Genomic DNA, 26951 nt, shown 5'->3' with positions numbered 1-26951 from the left:
AGGAAGGACGTCATTATATTGGAGAGGCTGCAGAGGAGATTCACCAGGATGTTGCCTGGGATGAAATGTTTTAGTATATGGAGAAACAGGAGAGCTGGGTTTACTTTCCTTGGAGTGGAGAAAATTGAGGGAAACCTGACAGATGTACAAAATTATAGGAGGCACAGATAGGGTAGAGTGTAAGAAATGTTTTTGCATTGCACAAGTATCTTAGACCAGAAGGCATAGGTTTAAAGTGAAGAGCAGGAAGCTTATTGGTAATTTGGAGGGGAATATTTTCAACCAGAGGGGGTCTACAATCTGGAATGCGATGCCGAGAAAGTGGTGGGGCTAGATACTCTCACAATGTCTAACAAGCATCTAGACAAGCACTTGAACTGTCAAGGCATAGTACCCTAGTGACTAAGTACTAGTAAATGAGATTAGTATAAATATGTACTGTTTCTGTGTTGTATGACTCCATGACACTGATAAATATTGTCCTACATATTAAAAGTAAAGTTGAATTTTGTGTTTACAAGAATACTGTAGAAGTTAAATTTCTATAGTGTATAATGTAGCTTTTAGTACAATGAAGAAACTAACATGCAACCCTGGATTGGTTGCCATGTAATGAGAAGTGGTGTTGTGTTAGGACTCAGATGAGGAGAATTTTCTTCTGTCAGAAGGTGGTGGATCTGTGAACATTTCCATCACAGGGTTGAAGTCACTGCAGGTATCTAAAAGGAGATAGATATCTGGATAGATAAATGATCACACTGAATGGTGGTCCTGGCTGAAAGGACTGTTTGCCTCCCTCTCCTCTTATTCATATTTGCTATGCTTCTGTGTACTTCCAGTTGGTGTTGCCCAAAAGTAAAGATTGGTGAATCACTCAATATGGAATGATTGGTTTCAGTCAGTCCGAAGAAGGATCCCGACCCGAACATCATCTGTCTGTTAGACACAAAATGCTGGAGTAACTCAGCGGGACAGGCAGCATCTCTGGGGAGAAGGAATCGGTGACGTTTCAGGTCGAGACCCTTCTTCAGATTGATGTCAGGGGAGTGAGCAGTACAGAGATAAAATGTAGTCGGAGACAGTAAGACTGGTAGGAGAACTGGGAAAGGGAGGGGTTGGAGGGAGAGGGAAAGCAAAGGCTACTTGAAGTTAGAGAAGTCAATGTTCATACCGATGGGATGTACGCTATCCAAGCGAAATATGAGGTGTTGTTCCTCCAATTGGCGCAGGGCCTCACTCTGACAATGGAGGAGGCTCAGGATGGAAAGGTTAGTGTGGGAATGGGATGGGGAGTTAAAGTGTTGAACAACCGGGAGATCAGGTAGACCAAACGCAGACTGGGCGATCCCTCCCCCACCCAAGTCGCACTAGCTTCTCATTTTCACCCTACAGCTAACAATGGCCTGTTTCCTTGATCATCGTAACTATTTTGCATATCTTTCATTCAGTGTTCTTTATCTCTCCACATCACCATCTATATCTCTTGTTTGAACCAGTCTGAAGAAGGGTCTCGACCCAAAACATCACCCATTCCTTCTCTTCAGAGATGCTGCCAGTCCCCTGAGTTACTCCAGCTTTTTGTGTCTATCTTCGATCAGGTAGGTTTAGACGGACTGGGTGGACGTGTTCAGTGAACCGATCGTCGTTCCGGCGCTTGGTCTCACCGATATACAGAAGTCCACACCTGGAACAGCGGGTACAGTAGATGAGGTTAGAGGAGGTGCAAGTGAACCTTTGCCTCACCTGAAAAGAATGTTGGGGTCCTTGGATGGTCGAGGGAGAAGGTATAGGGACAGGTGTTGCATCTCCTGCGGTTGAAGGGAAAAATGCCTGGGGAGGGTGGGAAGGGACGAGTTGACCAGGGAGTTGCGGAGGGAACGGTCTCTGCGGAAAGCAGAAAGGGGTGGAGATGGGAAGATGTGGCTAGAAGTGGGATCCCGTTGGAGGTGGCGAAAATATCGGAGGATTATGTGCTGTAGGCGATGGCTTATAGGGTGGTAAAGAAAGCTTTTGGTGTGCTGGCCTTTATAAATCAGAGCATTGAGTATAGAAGTTGGGATGTAATGTTAAAATTGTACAAGGCATTGGTGAGGCCAATTCTGGAGTATGGGGTACAATTTTGGTCGCCTAATTATAGGAAGGATGTCAACAAAATAGAGAGAGTGCAGAGGAGATTTACTAGAATGTTGCCTGGGTTTCAGCAACTAAGTTACAGAGAAAGGTTGAACAAGTTAGGGCTTTATTCTTTGGCAGAAGGTTAAGGGGGGACTTGATAGAGGTCTTTAAAATGATGAGAGGGATAGACAGAGTTGACGTGGATAAGCTTTTCCCACTGAGAGTAGGGAAGATTCAAACAAGGGGACATGACTTGAGAATTAAGGGACAGAAGTTTAGGGGTAACATGAGGGGGAACTCCTTTACTCAGAGAGTGGTGACTGTGTGGAATGAGCTTCCAGTGAAGGTGGTGGAGGCAGGTTCGTTTTTATCATTTAAAAATAAATTGGATAGTTATATGGACGGGAAAGGAATGGAGGGTTATGGTCTGAGCGCAGGTATATGGGACTAGGGGAGAATACATGTTCGGCACGGACTAGAAGGGTCGAGATGGCCTGTTTCCGTGCTGTAATTGTTATATGGTTATATGGTTTATATGGTTATAGGGTGGAAGGTGAGGACAAGGGGGACTCTGTCCTTGTTACGAATAATAATAATAATAATGGATGGGATTTATATAGCGCCTTTCTAGAATACTCAAGGCGCTTTACATCGCATTATTCATACATTCCTCAGTCACACTTGGTGGTGGTGAGCTACTTCTGTAGCCACAGCTGCCCTGGGGCAGACTGACGGAAGCGTGGCTGCTAATCTGCGCCTACCACCACCAATCACTCACACACATTCACACACAGGCAAAGGTGGGTTAAGTGTCTTGCCCAAGGACACAACGACAGTATGCACTCCATGCGGGATTCGAACCGGCTACCTTCCGGTCGCCAGCCGAACACTTAGCCCATTGTGCCATCTGTCGTCCCGAATGGGGGGAGGGGGAGCAAAGGCGGAGCTGCGGGATATGGAGGAGACCCTAATGAGAGCCTCATCTACAATGGAAGAGGGGAACCCCATTCCTACAGAATGAGGACATCTCCGATGACCTGGTTTGGAATACCTGAACCTGAGTGCAAATGCAGCCTAGATGGAGGAATTGGGAGCAGGGGATTTACAGGAAGCAGGGTGGGAAGAAGTGTAGTCTAGATAGCTATGGGAGTCAGTGGGTTTGTAATAGATGTTTTAATAGATTACTAGTAGTTTAAATAAATGTAATAGATAATTTAATAGATTGCATCACTTGGCTATTTATAAAACTCACAAGATTTCGACAAGGACATTTGTCTCTTTTACATCTATTACAGTTCTGGGCCTCCTCCATTGTCAGAGTGAGGCTCAGCGCAAATTGGAGGAACAACACTTCATATTTCGCTTGGGTACCTTACACCACAGTGGTATGAACATTGACTTCTCTAATTTCAAGTAGCCTTTGCTTTCCCTCTCTCTCCATCCCCTCCCCCTTCCCAGTTCTCCTACTTGTCTTACTGTCTCCGACTACATTTTATTTCTATACCACCCACTCCCCTGAAATCGGTCTGAAGAAGGGTCTTGACCCAAAACGACACCCATTTCTTCTCTCCAAAGATGCTGCCTGTCCCGCTGAGTTACACCAGCATTTTATGTCTATCTTCGATTTAAACCTTGTGTCTATCTTCGATTTAAACCAGCATCTGCAGTTCTTTCATACATAATGTGTCTATTCTCTCCACAGATTCTGCCTGATACGCTGAGTTCCTCCATCAGTTTGTTTTTTGTTCAATCCCAGCGTCTGTGGTCTCCCGAGTCTCGATTGTTTTCTGGACTTCCCTTTATGGTGTGTGATATTATATAATTTTAGATGTGAAAAGAGATTGATAAATACTTGAAAACAGATATTTTCTAGGCATTGGTGGGCTTTCTGTGGCCGGCTCTGTATTCTTGCTTTACGGTCAACAACAAAGCGCTTTGGCAGGGTCATTAAAACATGCTCTGGATATAATCTACAGCGAGGCCAGCAGCAGGAGATTGTGTGGCTGCTTCACTCGGCTATTTTTAAAACTCACAAGATTTCGACAAGGACATTTGTCTCTTTTGTTCTATCAAAGGTCATTGTTTGTTCTGCCAGAGCTGAGATTAACTCACATCAGATCCATAAAAATAACAAACAGAAAATATACAGCTTGTCTGGAACTTGTCCTATGATGTCACTCAGAAAGACCTCCAATACCCTGTGGGATTAACGTTGAAGAATAGAAGCACAGTGTTGTTGCAGCACAGAAGGAGGCAATCCAGACCAACATGTCTGTGCTGCTTCTATGTAGATCTGCCCCATAAATCTAATTTTCCCAGTTTGGCGATGTTCTATTATCAGAGTATATAAAAATTAGACATGACTCTTGAAATCCTGACATCTATTATCTTTGAAAGTAACAAAATAATCTGCATCCACCTTACTTTTAAACAGTAGATCGTTCCTATCACAAACTCCATGGCAGAGACAGCTCATGTTAGATACACAGCAGCTTTTGGAATTCTGTTGTAAAATGTCATGGTCACATAGCATAGAAATAAGCCATCGGCCATCAAGCATTCATTCACCCCAACCCTGCACTCACACCATTTATTTCCACCCCATTCCACTCAATTCCCTGAGATTCTTACCCTCATCTACACACCAACCAACTAATCAACTAAAAAAAACTGTTTACATACAGAACATAGTACAGAATGTACACTGACCCATCACATACTCCCAGGTCAGGGGCAGTACAGGGTTTGTTGCAGATTAAAGTTGGTTCTATACAGTCCCAACAAATAATGTATGGTAGAAGAAAGACTTTGAGTTTCAAAGCAAAACACACATCTTGTGTGCTCATCATGTACATTTTGCTAATCACCTTACTCCTGCGCCTATTTTCTATGTTTCTAAATCTGTGACTCCTGGTGCTTGAAGCCTTAGCTACTGCGAACAGCTTCCCTCTGTTTGCCCTCACTCTACCGGTCATGACCTTGTATACATCTCGCACACCTTCTCTTAATATTCTGTCCTTCAAGGAATTAAGTTGTTAATTACTTTAAGCCTGATGTTTTATTCCAACTCTGTAACTGAGATTCCTCATCCCAATGGCCAGTCTGGGAAATAGTTTGACATCTTCTTTACAATATTTACATGCTTCGTAAAATCGGCTGACTCAAAATGGACACAACACTGCAGTGTTTGTTGTGCTTATGAAGCATTTATGAAGTTTTCTCTGTAACTGTAACGCCACATGTAAAACAATATTTTGTACTCTGATATCTTTCTCTTTGCACTCCCTCTTTACTTGTATACAACTTGATTGTACTCGTGTATAGTAAGATTTAACTGGATAGTATGCAAACTAAGTTTTTCACTGTATTTCTGCACATGTTACAATAATAAACCAATACCAAATCAATGTGAGGGGTAGCACAGTGGGGCAGCAGTAGAGTTGGCTTGGTATAATTGTAAATTGTCCTTCGTGTGTGTAGGATAGCGTTGGTGTGCGGGGATCGCTGGTCGGCGCGGACTCGGAGGGCCGAAGGGCCTGTTTCTGCACTGTATCTCTAAAGTAAACAATGTCCCTAGTCTCTGCCTCTTTTCATGCAGCTCATGATCCCACATGATTGACTAATGATTATGAAGCAGACAGAGTCATGAATATAACTGGGAACCACAAATCAGAATCTGATTGATTAGGCTTGAAAGGACGAGCTTTACACATTTCTACAATGTCACTTGTGGGTGGAACAAAGCTTTGCTGGATGAGGCAAAAAGATGCAAACTAGACAAATTGGTTATTGGGGAAACAATTGATCCCAGTAAAACTGCTAGAAGCCCCTAAGGGTGCCTACCACCCTGGTCCTACTTCTTTGGTTCCTCTGCCATAATGGTCATGGATTCAGACAGCGTGGAAACATGTTGACCAACATGCCCCATCTATACTAGTCCCACCTCCTGCGGTTGGCCATATTCTTTTAAACCTACCCTATCTATGTACCTGTCCAAATGTCTTTTAAGGTCTGATTGTGAAGTAAATTGACTTATTAGGTTGGTAGCCCTTGGAACGGGAGTGCTAAGACATGATTAGTGTTCTAAGATTTTGTATGGAATTTATAAACTAGATTTATATCAGCATGAGAGTTAATTGTATGCGGAAAAAACTGGTGGACATGTGAAGTAAGCCCTTCACTGCAAACCTCTCACAAACAGCCGTACAATACTTATTTAATTAATCAGATAAGATATGAAATTGATGGATTTATGTTCGGCAAGGACACAAAGGAATTAAAGCCATGGGTGGTGGATAGAGCTGTGATACAGAATCATCACAATATCACTGAGTTGCAGAACAATTCAAGAGATTGAACAGCTTACTCCTGTTCCTATTGCCCAATGGGCTGCTTTCCAATGCTCTCTTTAGCTTGCATGCCTCATCAAAACTTTGGTCCAAATAAGAGCCAAAGAGCTGGGTTCTAGAAGGGAGGTGAGAGTGACTATTCTTGGCATAAGCAGCTTCTGACTAAATGTGGCATCAAGAATTCCTGGTAAAACTTAAATCAATGGACAACCAGGTGAAAACTTTCCATTAGTTAGAGATATACTTTAAAGATGAAGATATTGTGGTTGACAAAAATAAAAATGCTGGAAATACTCAGCAGGTATGGAGAAAGAAACATATTTAATAGGTCGATGACCTTTCATCCAGCAGTTCTAGGACGTTGAGATTGGACCAACCATATACACAAGTAGCTAAAATAATTGTTTACAAATTGGTATCCTGACGCTCGTTACCCAGGATACTCATGGATTGCTGCATTAATCATATTGTGTGTGTACTGTTTACTCGTTGAGCTTCATGTGCACATGGAATTTCATTGCACCCTGGTGTATTTGACAATAAACTGATTTGATCTGAATCTGAACCTCTTGACACCACAAGTCACGGAATATGGAGACACAAAAGTGAGTGACGGAATATGGAGACACAAAAAACTTGTTGCTGGAGTCTTGGGCAACACAAAGTGCTGGAGGAACTCAGTGGGTCAGGCAGCATCTGTGGAGGTAATGGACAGATGACTTTTGGGTCAGGACTTCTGACCCTTTTTTGAAGTGATTGGATGATTATAGTTTCAACAACTCTTAAGATGCTCAGCGCTATCCATGAGTATGTAGCTCACTTAGCTAGAACCACATCCAATTCCTCTCAACATTCATTTCCCTGCCAGCACAGCATGTCGGGAGCATTATCTTCCGCAAAATAGCATCATGAAAGCTCACCGCGATTTTTTCAGGAGTACACCCTCTGCATCCTAGATGGTCAAGAGCAATTAGTGCAAACACCGCTACCTTGTATCATTCCACTTCAAGGTGCACAACATTTGACTTGGAAACACATTCCATTGTCATCCATTATCATTGCTGGATCAGATATGGGACATAATAGATATGTTAATATAGCATTCTATAAACACCATAAATAACAACAAAAACAGTTCTATGTATACGCACACATACAGGTTGAAGATCGATTTCCCGCCAATTTTCAGTCCAACCCCCCCCCCCCCACCCCCATAATCTGGACAAAATAATGAAGAGGCCGACTGGATAGAGTGATGGGCGAAGCAAGCGGCGGCGGTCGAGCATGGAGTGGACAAAGCCACCGCCGACAGCAGGAAACAGCAGCAGGTGAGAGGAGAAGGAGCCCCAAGATGAGGACGAGCTACAACTGAGCTGCAACAGCAGCCGTGTCACCAGACTGTGCGGTGGGCGCACCTTGCAAGTCGTGAGTGGGGTCGGAAGCCAGGGTTTTAAACAGCCGGGGTGACGGTGGGAGTCTGGGATGAGTCGGCAGGTAATTCCATTCACATTCAGTTTATACTTTATATTAGTTTTATTTCTAGCTCCATGGTGCTTTAGAGAAAAGGGGGGGGGATGTTTGCAGAGGAATGTATTGTGACCTCTGTTGGTCCAGAAAAATGGATAATTCAGAAAGGCTCTGGAACTGAGGGTGCTGAATCTTGATGTTACCTTTCTCGATTGCAGTAGTGAAGTGAGAGTGTGGCCAGAGTGATGTAGATTTCTGATGATGCTGGCTGCCTTTTTGAGGTGACAACTCCTGCAGATATTTACAAACCACTGTTATATATTGAAGGACAATGGAAAGGTAGGTATATCCATAGGTCTCTAAAATGCCTTCATCTTTATTTAATGTCTGCTCTACACCTGAAAATCAAGTCTAGTGCAAGCCCATTTTAATCAGACAGCAAATTAAACAAAGCACCAAGTATACTACCCTGCATAAATGAAGCAGATAATAAACAGAGGGATTCTGCTCAGTGTGACATGGACCTCTAAGAATAGTCTAATTACCCCAGAACCCCAGGAACACCCTATATCTCATCCCTGCTACTCAGTCGACAGACTGGAATATCCCCAGAATGACGTACAATCACGAAAAGACATGCGTTCCCTTGAAATATAAAAGTCAGAGCTCTTGGCAGCTGCTACCAAAAAGTTTATTGTAAAATGTAGCTTTCAGTGGACAATGCATGGAGATTTCAGTGTGGTAGATTGGAGAGAACCAATAATGTGTTGCCAGAATAATGGATGATCCATCATTGTTCAGATAGCTGGCATTCGACAATAAAAATAGAACCTGTGTGTGGATAGTTCAGGGGCATTGCCTTTTAGGTAAGGCTAGGATACTGTCAGATCCAATGGGCTCGTGGGCCAACGACACAAGGGATTTCTCACATTCTCCTGTCAAACTGACCTTGACAGCAGAATAAAAGAGGCTGAAGTTCCCTTCACCTCAATCAGTGCTGATTAGTGGAGGTTAGTATGGCATGCTTGCTCACAGCATTCAGTAACTAACTAACTTTGTGTACAGAGGGATGGACAGAGATTTGTAAACAGTGCAGAATCATGGAAAGGATGCATTCTTTTAATTTGCATATTTTGATACATAGATCTTTTGCAATAATGTTTGAATGTGATAAAGGCATTGCTTTTGATGAGTACACAAACTGGCAGGAGAGGGCAGGTGGTTTGAGTGGCTCGTATACATAGTGACTCAGATTCTGATTTCATTTCTATAAAGCTGGGGTTTGCACAGTGTCTGGCCTGTGATACTTGCAAAAGTAGAAACTGGCAAGTTGCAGAGTTTTGTGTTGAGAATTCACTGAAAAAGTAATCAATGACAAGGCAAAGTGGTTTAATTTCACAGTCAAACAAACTGTGGCTACCTGCTAGAGAATCTCAGCGTTTAACAGTGTGATGTACATCATATTAATAACTTTTGCTTTGAGTTTAATACATCCTGTGGAATTTAGTACTAGTTTCCAACTGGACTATAATTAGTTGAAAGAAGTTTTTAGGTCGACTAACTGAGAATTGCAATTTAAAAATCCAACCATAAACTGTAAGCTTGGTTAATTTAAAACTCAAAAAATGCTTTCCATTTGACTTTGTTTGCAGGCAGTTGAAGTGTTGCAAATTCCCAGAAGGTTTATCAGAACTGTTCAGAAGTCAAAGCGGGCAGGGCAATAAAGCAACACAGTTGAGACAATAGTCAGTGACGAATGACGCCAGTACTTTCAACCAGGGCAAGGCTAAAAGTGGACAGTAGATCCACAGAGTTTAAGTATGGGCCAAAGTGACTGGGGATATAATGACAGGAGTGTGGAGGGATGTGGGGCAGGTTAAAAAACTTGAAGTTGAAGGGACAAATAAAAGATAATTATGTCTGCAGCAGGTAATTGTTGAGGTTTTCAGGAACATTAACTATGGGTTTCCAGTATTATGGGCTTCTATATGGTTTGGTTATATGAGAAGAATATGATAATGCTTGTTGCTTGTTTCCTTATTTTTTTTATTTTACCTCATCTCATCTATTTTTCCAACACCAGGATTGCATTGCCTGGAAACACTTACCCACCCATTTATTTTAGATTCAGGTTTAACAATGAAAATCTTCAAGAAATATCTGCAAGATTTATTGTATTACATTGGACTTCAAGATGCTATTAAACATGAAGATTATCCAGAGATAGATAGTGGAGAATTGATTTATTACTCAAAGTTTGTCCACGCTTTTTCCAGAATCATGAAATATTCCACAGTGGAAGAGGCTATTGGCTTATCGTATCTGTGCTGACGTGAACAATTCTTAAAGTTAGGCTCGAGGCTTGTTTGGTTTTAGCAACAGGTTATAGAGAAACTTGGCAAATGGACTGTAATGAGATCTTGGAGAACCTGTGACCAGATCCTGCCATTCTTGAGACTAGATCAAGGGAACAGGTCCTTGAACAGGATACGTTCCTGTCCACTCAAGCAGCATTTGCCTTTGGGCAAGAATTCCCCCCAATGAGATGAGCTGTGCAATAATGACTATAGATCGATTGTAAGAATCTTTATTCACATGGCAGACAGGTCTCCCAGAAAGGTTCATACCTAATTATTGATCTTGAAAATAAAGACAACAAAAAATTGACTGGCATATTTAACAGCCCAGTTGGAAGTCTAACGTTAATGATGAGGATATGTTCAACAGTGCTGTCTGATCATTGTGAAGGGCCTGTCCCACATGCGCAATTTGTTTTGGCAACTTGCCAGCACCCGTCATAGTTGCAGCAGGTCACCGAAGAAATTGCGTAAGTGGGACAGGCCCTTCAGACTTCTCAGGAGCAGTAGCAGAAAACACCAATGGCCACGGTTGGCTAGATAAACCCAGGACAATGGGTCTTCCTGGCCAGGTTAAGATCTCTGCACTTATAACAACTGAGACGCGAAAATGGCGCAAAAAACTGACGTCCCGTATACTTTCTCAGTGTACTATTCCTATACACTTGTACGGAATATTAGAAGTGCTCATGTATAGTAACACGTTTACTGAATTGTATGCAATAAAGAATTTCACTGTACTTTCGTACAAGTGACAATAGAGTACCGTTGATTGAACCATTGGATATAACTAAATGTAAGCTAGCATTGGTGGGGAAGTGAAGGGAGTTTGCACAATGAGCTGATTTTTCTGACAGGAGAAACCAGGCAAGGACGCTGTTCATGTTATATAAGTGAATGTGTGAATAATCAACAGGAAATGGAAAATAGAAACACAAAAATTTGGACTGTGAAGTGGTAGCTATCTACTTGCCATCAGCAATCCAATCCAGCCAGATAGCACAAAAGCAGTATAGCACTGACTGATTTGTGCTTTCCCCCCACAGTTCTAATCACTCTGTGCCTGTATCCGGTTGTTTATCGAGCTGCCTGGTTAATATACAAACGCAACCATGCAGGACATGTCAGAATTTGGAGTTGCTGCCTCTTTCCTGAGGAAAAGTGATAAGGAATTAATGGTTCTACAAACCATAGCCTTTGATGGTAAGCTGCCAATTGCAATTCAACTGTGAGTGACATTTTATCTATCCCTCATCGTCAAACTCAAGCCAAATGATGCAGCCCAAGAAATATCTCCGATTCTCTGTGCAATGCCTTGCTGTCTATGACCCAATGAGTCTGTAGAATGAAACAAGACACCGGTTGTAATTCTTGGCTCAGTGGCGTGGTCTGATGTTGGGTGTGTTTACAACATTCGTCTTGTGGCCAGTTCCAGCGCCCTCATCACTGCCCTTACTGCCCAGGTTCCTCCGAGAGCTGGTAGTCTGCTCAAATATGAGAACCCACCCATTATTGTATAACTGCCCAGGCAGGGCTGAAATCTTCAAGGTCTACACTGATAAGTTGAAGGACGGTTGCTGCTCACTTCCTGAGTCTTTCCTTACTGAATTATTAAATTGCAGAAACATTGAGTACATAAGCATTCATCTATTGCCCCCATGCCCATTGTGAAAGAATCCTCCAACTAAACCCACTGCCACGCTCTCAACCCCACAATGTTGTTTTCCATTTAATATTTGTCCGGATCTCTTATAAAAATTCCTTTCCAACATGTTTCCACAGCCTCGTCAGACAGTGTGTTCCAGGTGACAGCAACTCACTGTCAAATATTCTATTCAATTTCCTTTGCATCTACCCATGTCTTGCTTTCCCGAGCGCGTTGCCCAGAAATGGATATAACAGTCCAGTAAAACCAAGTGTGTGACTTGCAGAGGTTCGAACAATGTCCCTGCCTTTATACCTCTGCCTCTGCTTACTAATCTAATGATGAATGTTTTGTAACAAAGATTCTTAACCTGCCTGGTTCAGAATCTATAAGCACACACGGCATGGTCACTTTGGTCTTTGTATACTTTAATCTTATGGGTTTCCTCAGGAACTATGTAAATTTAACTTTTGCTTCGGCATTTTTTATCTTTAGGCAAGAAAAGGTGCTGGATTCCTGATGAAAAGGAGGCTTATATGGAGGCTGAGATTCTTGAAAGGGATGGTTCCATGGTCTCTGTGGAAACTAAGACTGGCAAAGTAAGTGAGAGGTTGATTGGTAAAATGTTAGCCCCCGCGTAAGGCCATGTGACAAGCTACTGCCTCAGATGCACCTTATTATCCTGAACTTACTTCACTTTTCAAGGATTATTCGGCTGTTCCACGTCTGTCCTTCTGTACAAGATTATCTGACAGACATGGGTCTACTGTTCAGGGATTTTCCAACAGTCCCAGGCCCTCTCAATTGTCGCAGGATTACCCTACCGGGCAAGCTCATCTAGTCATTTCTGCTGAATCCTTCCACATGCATCCAAACCATTCAACCCACTCTCAAAATATTAGAACTCATTCATATTAACACTGCTCAATGAGATAATTCACAGTCCCATTCACCAGTGAATATCCCCAGACATTAACCCCAACCATTGATAAAACTGAGAATGAATGGCTCAAATCACAACCAGATCTATAAATTCACTCACAGAACGTAGAAAGGTGCAGAACCTTTGCCTGTACAACCATAAACTAATCCCATTGTCTGCACATGGTCCGTATCTTGCAAATAACCCTTGAACAATTAATGCTTTCCATACTACTACCAATCAATAGTACATTTCCCCTTATTTTTGATCTTGGCATTGGAGAAATTAATGACTTACATCTTAAGATTTTGAAGGAAACACTGCTGAGAGACATCAGCGATGGGAGAAGCCATTAGCCTCCAAAAACTGATCATCCACTCAACATTCTACCCGATAAACTGAATTGACCAATGAATCACCGTGCTCCCAATCCCGTACTCCCATCGTAGTCCTCTTAAGCATAGGCTCCATCCACTTTCCCTCCTTGCCACTGAGTCTTTTTACCCCTCCACACACCCCAACCACTAAGTCAATCCACACAGTCTGACCGTTGATATGACAGACCCCATCCACATATACTGTGATCTACCAAACCCCTTCCCATTCCCTGACAACTGAATGACTCTAATCACAGAACCTGTCAATATAGGCAACATTCATTGAACCTCTCTATAGTGTATGCTCACTGAACCCACCAAACATATAATCAATCTATGCATCCCAATCTTTGAACCTTGACTTCAGTAACATTGCCCCAGACCAGTGAACACCTCAGTACATAATGATTATTACCTAGCTTCAACTCTCCTCTCATTATGTCCTTGCTGATTTACCTCAAGGCCATAGCATTACTTGTTTTATGTTCTGTTGGCTTACAGTGTGATGTACATTTGGGCTGCCAACATCCACAGGTGACTCTCATTGTACACCGTTTAGCCATGTGGCCTGCCCTCTTGCCTTTAATGGGAATAAACTCATTTATGTGCAACCGGTCTCAATAATAAATATCTGACCTGTCTGTCTCTGGCTCCACCTAATCTCTCCTTCAGACATTAAAAGTTAAAGAAGACGATGTCCAGCAGATGAATCCACCAAAGTTTGACATGCTTGAAGACATGGCCATGCTGACAAACCTGAATGAGGCATCGGTCTTGTCCAACCTGCGCCGACGTTACAGCAACTGGATGATCTATGTAAGGCAGTGATTAATAGAATTCTGACTCTAAATAAGGCTGGATTTGTATGATGAGATTATTGATCTCACGGTAAGAACTTCCTGACTGACGCTCAGTTAAACATTGAACTAAGCAGAGAAAAATGGAGCAATGGCAGTGAAGGTCAAAGGTTCATCTCCCTCTCTGCCTCCTTCTGGACAGGTGGACAAAGATATGGGGCAATGCTTTAAGATAACAAGGACAGTGACAAAGTATCTTCCAAAAAATCTTCCGGACTTTATTTTTTAAACTTAATCTTGGAATGTGGATATTCCTGGCTGGGCTTGCAGGTATTGCCATTAAAAAATATCAAATTAAGTTAACCAGCAACTATATTGCAAAGAGTCTTGAATCAAACTAAAGAAGTAGGGGTGAGAGAGGTAGATTGCTTTTTCTGATGGACACAGATTAACGAGATGGATATTAAGCACTGGAGAATTGCGAATGTTGTTTCTTTAATCAAGAAGGGCAGTAGTCAGGTGAGTAATGGCCAATGGTAAAGAATAAAAATAAAAAATCTAAATCACACAATTTATTTCCATTGAAAAGGCAGGGACTGTTTTGTGATAGTTAACATGGCTTTGTGCATGGGAAATCCTGCCTTGCTAATGTGACTGAGTATAGAAGTTGGGAGGTCATGTTGCAGTTGTAAAAGATGTTGGCGAGACCGCATTTAGAATATTCATGTTATATGGGCACCATGTTATAGGAAAGATATTGTCAAGCTGGAATAGGATCAGGGAAGATTTATGAGGATGTTGCCAGAACTAGACGGTGTGAGCTATAGAGAGAGGTTGAATAGGCTGGATCTCTATTCCTTGAAGCGCAGGAGGATGAGGGGTGATCTTAAAGAGGTTTAGTTTAGTTTAGAGATACAGTATGGAAACAATGTATAAAATCATGAGAGGAATAGCACAGTCTCTTGCCCAGAGTACGGGATTCTTGGATGAGAGGACATAGGCTCAAGGTGAAGGGGAAAAGATTTAATAGGAATCTGAGGGGTAACTTTTTCACACAAAGGGTGATGGGTGTATGGAACAAGCTGCCATAGGATGTCGTTGAGGCTGGGGCTATCCCAACTTTTAAGGAGCAGTTAGACAGGTACATGGATGGGGCAGGTTTGGAGGGATATGGACCAAGCGCAGGCAGGTGGGACTAGTGTAGCTGTGACATGTTGGCGGGTGTGGGCAGGTTGGGCCATCGGCCTGTTTCCACACTGTGTCACTCTGTGACTGAGGAGGTAACTGAGAAGTTTGAATAGGGTAGTGAGATAGATGTTTCTACATGGACTTTAGTAAGACCTTTGACTAGGTCCAGAAGATTAAGGCACAAGGAACCAAGGCAAGTTGGCTAGTTTAGATCCTCCATTTCCACTGATAAACAAGGACCATTTAAATTCCATGAGCACAACAGAAGCTGTGTTAATATGTAACTGATAAACAAATCGTGTTTTGGTTATGATATATATATGCTTCTAATAAAAATATCTAAAAATAAATAAATAAATAAATTCCATGAGCATGGTCAGAATTTGAACCCTGGTCCATGAAGTGAAAAGCAATCAGCCCATGTGCTGCGTGTATTTCATGATAGCCAAAAACAAAGTGCTGGAAGAAGTCTATGGGTCAGGCAGCGTCTGTGGAGGAAGTGGAGAGATGACATTTTGGGTCAGAACCATCTTCAGACCCTAAATTCCTCCAGCACTTTGTTATTGCTCCCGCCGAGAACAATGGGGGGAATCCGGCAGCGGGGCGCCGAGAGCCATGGGGAAACCAGCGACGCCTGGGTGAACTTTTGTAACTTTGTCAGTGCCAGATATGTGATGACACTTGTGTATTGCTTAGGCGTGGTGTGCTGTATGATTTTACCAGGTTGTATGCAAAACAAAGCATTTAACTGTGCCTAGGTACATGTGATAGTGAAGTATCATTGAAGATCTCAGCATCTGAATTTTTTTGTGTCTTTGTGAAATCTGGATTTTGCAGCGTTATCTAATTCTACATTTTCCTTCTTGACAGACCTACTCTGGGCTGTTCTGTGTAGCTGTGAATCCATACAAAATGCTCCCTGTGTACAATGCCCAAGTTGTTGCTGCATATAAGGGCAAGAGACGCTCCGAGGCCCCACCTCACATTTACGCGATTGCTGACAATGCCTACAATGACATGGTCCGGAGTAAGTAGAACGATATACCAGGCCACTGAATATGTGGAATCATGCACCACAAAACCATTAGGGGCAAGGAATATTAATGGTCAAATTACCAGGCTGGTATCCTGCATCCGATCTTTGATATGGAATGATGCGTTTGAACGCCACAATGGCTGCCTTGGCATTTAAATTAACTACATTTGCCATCTGCAACTTCATGTTGGTGAGGTACTTTGAGAGAATGAAACTGGTGAATTAGTAACAGGTAACAAAGAAATGGCAGCAGCAGTCTTCACCGCGGAGGAAACTGCAAAAGCTCCAAAGGTAACAGACTAGCTTTTTAAACAACAGGGAGGAACTTACAAAACCCCAATTATAAGAGATAAAATATTGGAAAAACTCACAGGGCAAAGGTGGACAAATCGCCTGAACAGAACATTTATTGTGAGCATGGTGTTATTTACCCTATACATCTCTATAAGGTCTTCTACATTCCAGTGAGAATACATGCAGCCTATCCCATCTCTCTTTATAAGTAAACCGCTCCATTCTAGGCAACATATTGATGAACCTCTTCTGCACTTTTTCTAATGCTACCACATTTTTCCTGAAGCATGTGATGGGAACTGCACACCAAATGTGGTCTGACCAATGTTTTGTACAGATACCAAATGACATCCCAACTCTGACAGTTAGTCCTTTTGCCAATGAAAGCTAGTATGCTGAATGCCTTCCTCACCTATCCACTATGTGTTGCAATTTTCAGGGAGTTATGAACTTGCACCCCAAGGTTCCTTATACAACACCTCTGAGATCCCTGCCATTAACTATACATGACCTGTTAGTATTTGATGTTCCATTATCTCATACTTACCTGGATTAAATTTCATTTGCCACTGCTCCCTCCAACATTCCAATTGATCTATATCCATCTGCCTCATACCACTGGTTACAGACTTGCAATCAGAAAAAACACCTCTCAACCACTGTGCTCTGTCTTCTATCACAAAGGCAAATTTGAATCCAGTTTACAACATTTATTTTAATCCCAAGTGTCTTGTAGGATCACTGAATTCTCTGAATAAACTAACCTTATTAATTCTCTCAAGACCTTACATGCCTTAACCTTCTGGACCAGCACACTGGGTGAAACTGTGTCAAAGGCTTTGCTGAGGTCCATGTAAATATACCCTGCCTTCACCAATTTTCATTGTTACCTCCTCAAAAAGCTCAATCAGGTTGTGAGATAGGATTTCCCTTGCACAAAGTCACATTGACTACTCCTCGTGATGCAGAAGTATTGGATTTTGGAAAGTTAAACCAGGCTAGGACATACAGATCCCAGGTATGTTGTTCAAGAGAGAGACATTGTTCCTTGAAAGAGGCATCACAGGTATATAATTGGTGAAGAAGGCATGTGGCATTCTTGACGTTATCAGCCATAGTACTCAGTATAAGATTTGGGACCTGTGTCGTACAAAATCTAGGTTAGGCTGCAGTTGAATATTTAAGTCATAGAGCTAGACAGTATGGAAACAGACCCTTCGGCCCAACTCATCCATGCTGAACGTTACCTTCTGAAACTGTCCCACATATCTGTGACTGACCCATATCCCCCTAAACCTTTCTTATCCAAGCACCTGTCCAAATATCTTTTAAATGTAATTTGACCTGCCTCTGCCACTTTCACTTGCATAACGCTCAACCATCTGTGTGTAAAGGTTGTCCCTCAGGTCCCTTAAATTTATCCCCTCTCACCTTAAAAATATGCTCCCTTAGTTAAAGGCTCCCTTACCCTGAAAAGACGGTGGCTATTCACTTTTTTTGCGCTCCTCATGATTTTATAACCTTAAGTTCGCTCTCAGCCTTCTATACTTCAAGGAATAAAACATCAAAGGACTCATTAGATATCAAATGCCTCTACCTGACAAATGTTTCCTTCTTATTTCTCATCAAATATGGAACATAGAACAGCACAGCCTAGGAACAGGCCCAGGCACATGTATTACCGACTGTGAGAGGGTGACAACAAATAAGAAGAGTTAATAAATTACGATTCCTTTTTCAGATCGGGAGAACCAATCAATGCTGATTACGTGAGTTTTTAACTTTTATATGCTACTTCTAACACAATGGCCAATCCTCATAAAATTCATAATCATTGCAACTTATTAGTATTAATGATAACTAAGCATGAATAATAACTCTTTGTACTTTCTCAAGATTAACCTTGATTAAATTTTACCAGGTAACTGATTTGCTTGTGGCTAATTGGTTAATATCTGGACTGCTAGGCTATGGATCGGAGGATCCATATTTGGACTGCTAGGCTACGGAGGCCTGGATCGCCGCAGCGCAGAGGGAGAATAAGGAGGGAAGAGACAGTGACTTTAAGACTTTTACCTCCATCACAGTGAGGAGGTGCCTGGTGAACTCACTGTGGTGGACGTTAATTTGTGTTTATTGTGTGTTTTGTTATTTATTATTATATGTATGACTGCAGGCAACGAAATTTCGTTCAGACTGAAAGGTCTGAATGACAAATAAAGGAATCTAATCTGATCTAATCTAATCTAATCTAATGTCATGCTGTGTGTTGACATGAAGATAATGACTTTTCGATATTTAACATCACAGTGTGACACTTCTGTCAATATAATAAAAGAACACAGTGAATAACTGGTTGTAACACTCAGTTACACCGAATTAATATATATTAATTATATGATAATGCATCATACTTTACACTATGGATTTTATTTTTTGTTCTAAAGTTCTACCGACATTTGGAATGGAAATCAACAAAGCAAACCTGTTATTGTGTACTTTCATGCTACTACCAAAAGTGGCAGTGGTGTACTCCAACACCTTGACCATATAGCACTTACCTGTTCATCTATAAGTAACAAGAACAAATTGAAATATAAAAAGCACCGCCTGGATTTGAAACAGAATTGAGCATTGTTCCCTGTCCCATCTTCACCAGAAAACTATATTCAATGTTGATTCTAATGTGATTGCCTAGGGACATTGAGTAATTGATATTTCTAATAAGTTTTGCTTTGTCACTGTAAGTAATTCCTGGAGATTTATGTCAGTTATTAAGGAATCAAAATTCAATGGCTGTAGAAGAATGTCATCTAGGCTCAAATTGCACAACTAAAAGTTGACTTAAGTTTGTATAAAGTGAGGGGCTCATCTGAGCACAACCAGATCAGGGTCATATCAGAAAATCAGATTTACATGGTCTTTAAACAGATCTCAAACAGGTCAAAAATACTTGCCAGCTGAACATGCAGCCAGCCATGTTGGAGTGATTCTCACGTCCAATGTAGTAGAAAAGAAAGGTAGTGTATCTCAACACCACAGCCAGATCCCCTTTCTGTCTGTCCTCAGCAGAGGTCTCACCTTTGTCCCCCTCCGTCCCCATCTCAATGAGTTCCGCGCCCACCATGACTTGGAGAGCTTCTACCGTCGTCTCCGCCTCACAGCGCACTTCCATGGGAAGGAGTCCTCGCCCCCTAATGATGACCCCTTTTCCCGTCTCCAACGCACCCCCTCCTCGTGGAACCCCCCTCAGAAAGTCCCGGCTCTGGAACTCTTCATTCAGAACTGCCGCCGCGACGTCAACCGCCTCAACTTCTCCACTCCCCTGTCTCACTCCAATCTTTCCCCCTCTGAACGCACTGCCATCGAATCTCTCCGCAAAAACCCAGACTGGGTCATCAAACCAGCCGACAAGGGAGGTGCCGTGGTAGTCTGGCGCGTCGATCTCTACAAAGCTGAGGCCACGCGCCAACTCTCGGACACCTCCTCCTACTTACCCCTGGACCATGACCCCACTGACGAGCACCAGGCCACCATTTCTAGCACCATCACCGACTTCATCAATTCCCACGCCCTACCGGACCAAGCCTCCAAACTCATCGTTCCCCAGCCCCGCACGGCCCGTTTTTACCTTCTCCCCAAAATCCACAAACCCGGCTCTCCCGGCAGACCCATTGTCTCTGCGTGTTCGTGCCCCACCGAACTCATCTCCACATACCTTGACTCCATCCTATCCCCCTTGGTCAAATCCCTCCCCACCTTTGTTCTAGACACCTCAGACACTCTCCGCCGCCTCCACGCATTCCACTCTCTGGGCCCTCACCCCCTCATCTTCACCATGGATGTCCGGTCACTCTACACCTCCATCCCCCACCAGGATGGCCTCAAAGCCCTCCGGTTCTTCCTCGACCAGAGGAGCAACCTTTACCCAGCCACTGACACTCTCCTCCGCTTAGCGGAGTTGGTCCTCACCCTCAATAACTTTACATTTGACTCCTCCCATTTCCTCCAAACACAAGGCGTAGCTATGGGCACACGCATGGGCCCCAGCTACGCCTGCCTCTTTGTCGGGTACGTTGAACAATCCTTGTTCGATGCGTACCAGGGCCCCATCCCCGACCTCTACCTCCGCTACATTGACGACTGCTTTGGTGCCACCTCCTGCACCCACACACAACTGACTGACTTCATCCACTTCACCACCAACTTCCATCCGGCACTCCAATACACCTGGACGATTTCCGACACTTCCCTACCATTCCTTGACCTCACCATCTCCATCGCAGGGGACAGACTCCTGACCGACATACATTATAAACCCACTGACTCACATGGCTATCTGGACTACACGTCTTCCCACCCTGCCCCCTGTAAAGACTCCATCCCCTACTCCCAATTTCTCCGCCTACGCCGCATCTGTTCCCAGGATGAGACATTTCATACCAGGGCATCGGAAATGTCCTCGTTCTTCAGGGAACGGGGATTCCCCTCCGCCACCATAGATGAGGCTCACACCAAGGTCTCATCCATACCCCGCAACACTGCTCTCTCTCCCCATCCCCGCACACGCAACAAGGGCAGAGTCCCTCTGGTCCTCACCTTTCACCCCACCAGCCGGCAAATACAACACATAATCCTCCGCCATTTCCGCCACCTCCAACGTGACCCCACCACTCGCCACATCTTCCCATCTCCCCCCATGTCTGCCTTCCGCAAAGACCGCTCCCTCCGCAACTCCCTCGTCAATTCTTCCCTTCCCTCCCGCACCACCCCCTCCCCGGGCACTTTCCGTTGCAACCGCAAGAAATGCAACACCTGTCCCTTCACCTCCCCCCTCGACTCCATTCAAGGTCCCAAGCAGTCGTTCCAGGTGCGACAAAGGTTCACCTGTATCTCCTCCAACCTCATCTACTGCATCCGCTGCTCTAGATGTCAGCTAATTTACATCGGTGAGACCAAGCGTAGGTTGGGCGACCGTTTCGCCGAACACCTCCGCTCAGTCCGCCTTAACCTACATGACCTCCCGGTGGCTCAGCACTTCAACTCCCCCTCCCATTCCCAATCCGACCTCTCTGTCCTGGGTCTCCTCCATTGCCAGAGTGAGCAACAGCGGAAATTGGAGGAACAGCACCTCATATTCCGTCTGGGGTCCTTGCGCCCTTATGGCATCAACATTGAATTCCCCCAATTTGGCTAGCCTGTGCTGTCCCCTCCCCTTCCTTCACCCTCTAGCTGTCTCCTCCCACCCTCCCATCCGCCCGCCCTCGGGCTCCTCCTCCTCCCTTTTTCCTTCTTTCTTTCCCCACCCCCCATCAGTCTGAAGAAGGGTTTCGGCCCGAAACGTCGCCTATTTCCTTCGCTCCATAGATGCTGCTGCACCCGCTGAGTTCCTCCAGCAATTTTGTGTACCCCCTTTCTGATAACATCTCTCCAGAAAGAGAAACGACAGCGACAAAGAAAGATAAAGAGACAATCAGAACATATACACAGATAGAAAAGCAGACAGATTGTCTATTTATGCATTAATTTCATACATTGTTAACATTACATTGCAACAGCTTCCAAAATATAAAGACTCAACTCATTCAGCACAAAACATATTAATTCCCAAGAATCTTCTTTCAAAAAACTGGATCTTTTCTTTTTGTGTTTGACATTTTTATTGATTATATGAATATTTTGTTGCACAATTTTGATTTTTTGGGGTTTAACTTTTTCACTTTTTTCCTTTCTGGGTTGTGGTGGTGCCCAGCGGGGAGTCTGGAGCTGGCAAAACTGTCAACACTAAACGTGTTATTCAGTACTTTGCTATTGTTGCTGCCTTGGGCGATGGAAGTGGAAAGAAGGGCGTAAGATCAACTCTTTCAAACCTCTTCACTTTTTCATGCTCCATTTTTACTTTTTTCTTTAAAAACATTTTTTTGTCTCCGATTTACTTTAATGTGCAGTAATGTTTACAGATTGTACAGATTACAAAGTAAATATTTTGTTTTTGCCCTAAAGTTTCTTTTTCTTCTTTTATACATCTTTAAAACAAAACTTTTTAAATAATAATTTTTGTGATTTTCAAAAACAAAATTATTGAAACATTTCAGACAAAATAATTGTTAAAATTTTAAACAGAAGCAATTTATTCATTTTTCTCTTTTTCTGCTTTCCCCAAGTCCCAACCAGCCACCAGGACTGGGGTAAGATTTTCTGTGCAACCATCATTGTCTGTTATTTCTGTGTGTGCATTGTTAACTCCGGAAATTGTGGGAAAGGGGGGGGCAAACCCTCCTTCAACATTCAATCCATGCATAGATCAGGTGTACTTATATTGCAGTGCCAGGGGAAGGGTGCGGAGGGGGTAAAGAGGTTTTCTCCCTCATTAGTGGTACTCCCCAGGTTAGGACAGACTCCGTTGTTGAAAACTGTTCATAACATAGTTAAATCAGCACATTTCACTCAAACATTTGGATATTGCCACAAACAGAATTGAATGGTTTAGCAGAATTCTGCAGTTTCTGGCACTCAATAATGCCAGAAATCTTTGTAAAATTTGTTATGACCTCACCAAACACCTACACAATATATATACACAACCTTTGATGATGCAGAGGATTAACGTAAACGGGCCCTTCAACCCTCCTCATCCATGCTGACCATGATGCCCTATCCATACTAATCCCACATAGCCACGTTAGGCCCATATCCCTCTACGCCTTTCCTAACCAAATAGCTTTCCAAATGCCTTTTAAACATTGTCATTGCATCTGTCTCAACCACCTACTCTGGCAGCTCCTACCACTCTTGTGTGCAATAACTCCCCACAGATCGCTTTTCAAGTTCTCCCCCATCACTTTAAATGTGCCTTCAATTTACAGTCACACCTGACCTGCGAAAAAGAGTCTGAGTATCTATTCTATCTACGCACCTCATGATTTTATAAACCTACATAAAGTCACCCATCAGCCTTCGGTGTTCCAAAGAGCCTAACCCCAATTTAAAACATTTTCCAATGTTCTATAGATTCAGGATCAGTTCCTGTGGATTAGAGGGTAGCTAATGTTATCCCACTTTTCAAAAAAAGGAGCGGGAGAGAAAACGGGGAATTATAGACCAATTAGCAATTAGTAATAACAACTCAAGTCAGCATGGATTTATGAAGGGGAAATCCTGCTTGACTAATCTTCTGGAATTTTTTGAGGATGTGACAAGTAAGAGAAGGAGAGCCAGTGGATGTAGTGTATCTGGACTTTCAGAAAGCCTTTAATAAGGTCCCACACTGGAGATTAGTGGGCAAAATTAGAGCACACTGTATTGGGGATAGGGTATTGACATAGATAGAGAATTGGTTGGCAGACAGGAAACAAAGAGAAGGAATAAACGGGTCCCTGTCAGAATGGCAGGCAGCGGCTAGTGAGAGTGCCGCAAGACTCGGTGCTGGGGCTGCAACTATTTACAATGAATATTAATGATGGGATTAAAAGTAACACCAGCAAATTTGCAGATGACACAAAGCTGGGTGGCAGTGTGAACTGCGAAGAGGATGCTAGGAGGTTGCAGGGTGACTTGGACCGGTTGAGTGTGTGAGTGGATGGATGGCAGATGCAGTATAATGTAGATAAATGTGAGGTTATCCCCTTTGTCGGCAAAAACAAGGATGCAGATTATTATCTCAATGGTGTCAGATTAGGAAAAAGGGAAATGCAATGAGACCTGGGTGTACATCAGTCACTGAAAGTAAACATGCAGGTACAGCAAGCAGTGAAGAAAGCTAATGGCATGTTGGCCTTCATAACGAGAGGATTTGAGTATAGGAGTAAAGAGGACCTTCTTCAGTTGTACAGGGCCCCAGTGAGACCACATCTGGAGTATTGTGTGCAGTTTTGGTCTGAGAAAGGACATCCTTGCTATTGAGGCAGTGCAGTGTAGGTTCACGAGGTTAATCCCCAGGATGGCGGGACTGTCATATGAGGAAAGATTGGAAAGACTGGGTTTCTATTCACTGGAATTTAGAAGGATGAGAGGGTATCTTATGAAACCCTTCAAAATTATAAAAGGACTGGACAAGCTTGATGCAGGTAAATGTTTCCAATGAATGGGGGAGTCCAGAGCGAGGGGCCACAGTCCAAGAATAAAGGGGATGCTATTTAAAACTGAGATGAGAAAAAACTTTTTCACCCAGAGAGCTGTGAGTTTGTGGAATTCACTGCCACTGAAGGGTTCACTGGACTGATTTGAAAGAGAGTTAGATGGTGCTCGAGGGGCTAGCGGAATCAAGGGAAACGGGGAGAAGGCAGGCACGGGTTACTGATTGTGGATGATAATCCATGATCACAATGAATGGCGGTGCAGGTTTGAAGGGCCAAATGGCCTCCTTCTGCACCTATTTTCTGTGTTTATCCCACCTCTCCTTATAACTGCAGCCCTCCATTCTGGGCAAAGTCCTAATGAGTCTCTTCTGCACTCCCTCTGTGACTACCACATCCTTGCTATGGTCTGGGACACATTTAGCCTATTGAAAAATATTTAGCCGTGATCTCTGGAGCTGAGAGAACCATCGCATTCGCTGCCATGACCCCACCTCTCAAACACTCACCATGACCAATGTCACCGCTTTAACCAACACATATTCCTTCCCTCAACAAACACTTGATAACGATGATTTTTTTTAACATCTTACTTTACCTCCACCCGGTTTCTAATTTCCTGCCATAAGCGATGCCGCTGGGTTTAACCGCCCTCCATTTGAACGCTTCCCACGCGCCGTTGCCCGGGTGACGGCCACGGGCCTCGAGCCCCGGCTGCGCCTCAGCGGCGGCCGCTCCAGTCACCACCGATCCCGCCAACAGCTACACGCGGTGAGAATGTACCCCCAGCCCGTTATAAACCACGCGGCTGCTTCCTCGCCCCATTCTGCCGCCCACGATGAGCTGGTTCTCTCTCCACTGTGGCGAACAGTATAATTGCCAGGGAACACGGGTCGGGTTTGTGGGAGAGGACTGGTGGCGGGTCCCACTAGCCACCTGACCAGCCTCATTATTCATTTGCCAGGGGACGCTGGAAGACCAAATCATCGAAGCAAACCCGGCCATGGAGGCCTTTGGCAATGCCAAGACCTTGCGGAATGACAACTCCTCTCGCTTTGTGAGTATATTATTGAGCGTCATCTTCCCGCGCATGTTAAACTACAATAGACAATTCACCGAGCTGTGTCAATGCTGCATCTTCTTGTTGTGCAGGGGAAGTTTATCCGGATCCACTTTGGTCCCACGGGGAAGCTGGCGTCAGCTGACATTGACATCTGTAAGTGTAGATAATTCTTTGCTGCAACATTTAGCTATAGGCTTGGAGCCGGGCATGGCCACCATTTAATGCAGCCAGACATTGCTTACCAAACGTTGGCAACGCTGATCAGCTGAAATATCTGCATGAGTCCCATCCTATCATCTGTGGAGGCAAAAGTTGTATGTTAACTTACTGGGCCGACACCCTGCATCAGCGCTGAGGAGTGAGGGATGGGACACAGGCAGGCTAGGTGGAACTTGAACCAGGTGGGGAAGGGGGTGGGTAAAGGTAAACAAAGAGAGACAAGAAAGGTGCTCCGACACAAAATGCAGGAGTATTTCAATGGGACAGGCAGCATCTGGAGAAACTGGATAGGTAATTAAAAAAAACAAAAAACTTCTATAATGAAGAAAGGTATGTAGACAGGTGACAATTTCCCAACTTCAGGTAACGCACACCCTTGGTATTCTCCTCCCACAAACTCAACTGTTCACTGAGCTTTCATCTTTTGTTCACCTTTCGCATCTCCTCCTCCACCTGGTTCTATTTGTCCACCATCTGGTTTCCACCTATCACCTACCAGCCTCTGTCCTAACCATCTCTCAAACTGCTATACCGGCAGGTTTTCCTCTTCCTCCAGTCCCGATGTAGGGTCACAACCCAAAATGTCAACACAGCTTATGCCTCAACAGATGTTGCTTGACTTGCTGAATTATTCCGACATTCTGTTTTTAGTCTCTCATGCGCTAGGGAATAGACTGTAGCTATTCACCTTTGGTAGAGTTGCTGCCTTACAGCGCCAGAGACCAGGGTTCATTCTGACTACGGGTTCTGTCTGTACGGAGTTTGTAGGTTCTCCCCGTGACCCGCGTGGGTTTTCTCTAGGATCTCCGGTTTCCTCCCACACTTCAAAGATGTACAGGTTTAAAGGTTAATTGGCTTGCTATAAATGTAAATTGTCCCCAGTGTGTGTAGGATAGTGTTAATGTGCTGCGATTGCTGGTCAGCACGGATTCGGTGGGCCGAAGGGCCTGTTTCCACACTGTAACTAAGCTAAACTAAACTATGCCCCTCATGATTTAATAGGCTTGTATAAAGTCACAACTCAGCCTCCCACGCTCCATTTAAAAA

The 26951-nt window shown here is 43.6% G+C and overlaps 1 protein-coding gene across 3 annotated transcripts in view; it reads left to right on the top strand.

Moving 5' to 3' along the window:
* The first annotated feature begins 8923 nt into the window (after positions 1-8923).
* myh7b (myosin heavy chain 7B) overlaps positions 8924-26951 on the top strand; it is a 76279-nt gene continuing 58251 nt past the window's right edge. Inside the window, exons 1-10 of one of the 3 annotated variants that reach the window (XM_033042086.1) lie at positions 8924-8941; positions 11335-11491; positions 12429-12532; positions 13905-14048; positions 16088-16244; positions 18289-18316; positions 22300-22396; positions 22712-22735; positions 25587-25679; positions 25775-25838. In XM_033042086.1, coding sequence (XP_032897977.1) covers positions 11401-11491; positions 12429-12532; positions 13905-14048; positions 16088-16244; positions 18289-18316; positions 22300-22396; positions 22712-22735; positions 25587-25679; positions 25775-25838 — 802 coding nt within the window. In that variant the 5' untranslated portion in view covers positions 8924-8941; positions 11335-11400. Of the gene's footprint in view, positions 8942-11334; positions 11492-12428; positions 12533-13904; positions 14049-16087; positions 16245-18288; positions 18317-22299; positions 22397-22711; positions 22736-25586; positions 25680-25774; positions 25839-26951 lie in introns of those variants that run through there. The other 2 variants (XM_033042087.1, XM_033042088.1) reach the window with 2 other exon arrangements.

Source organism: Amblyraja radiata, chromosome 23 (assembly GCF_010909765.2).
Source record: "Amblyraja radiata isolate CabotCenter1 chromosome 23, sAmbRad1.1.pri, whole genome shotgun sequence".
In the NCBI taxonomy this organism is placed as follows: domain Eukaryota; kingdom Metazoa; phylum Chordata; class Chondrichthyes; order Rajiformes; family Rajidae; genus Amblyraja; species Amblyraja radiata.
Note: the sequence above shows the minus strand (reverse complement) of the source record. Positions and strands in the feature narration are given on the sequence as shown.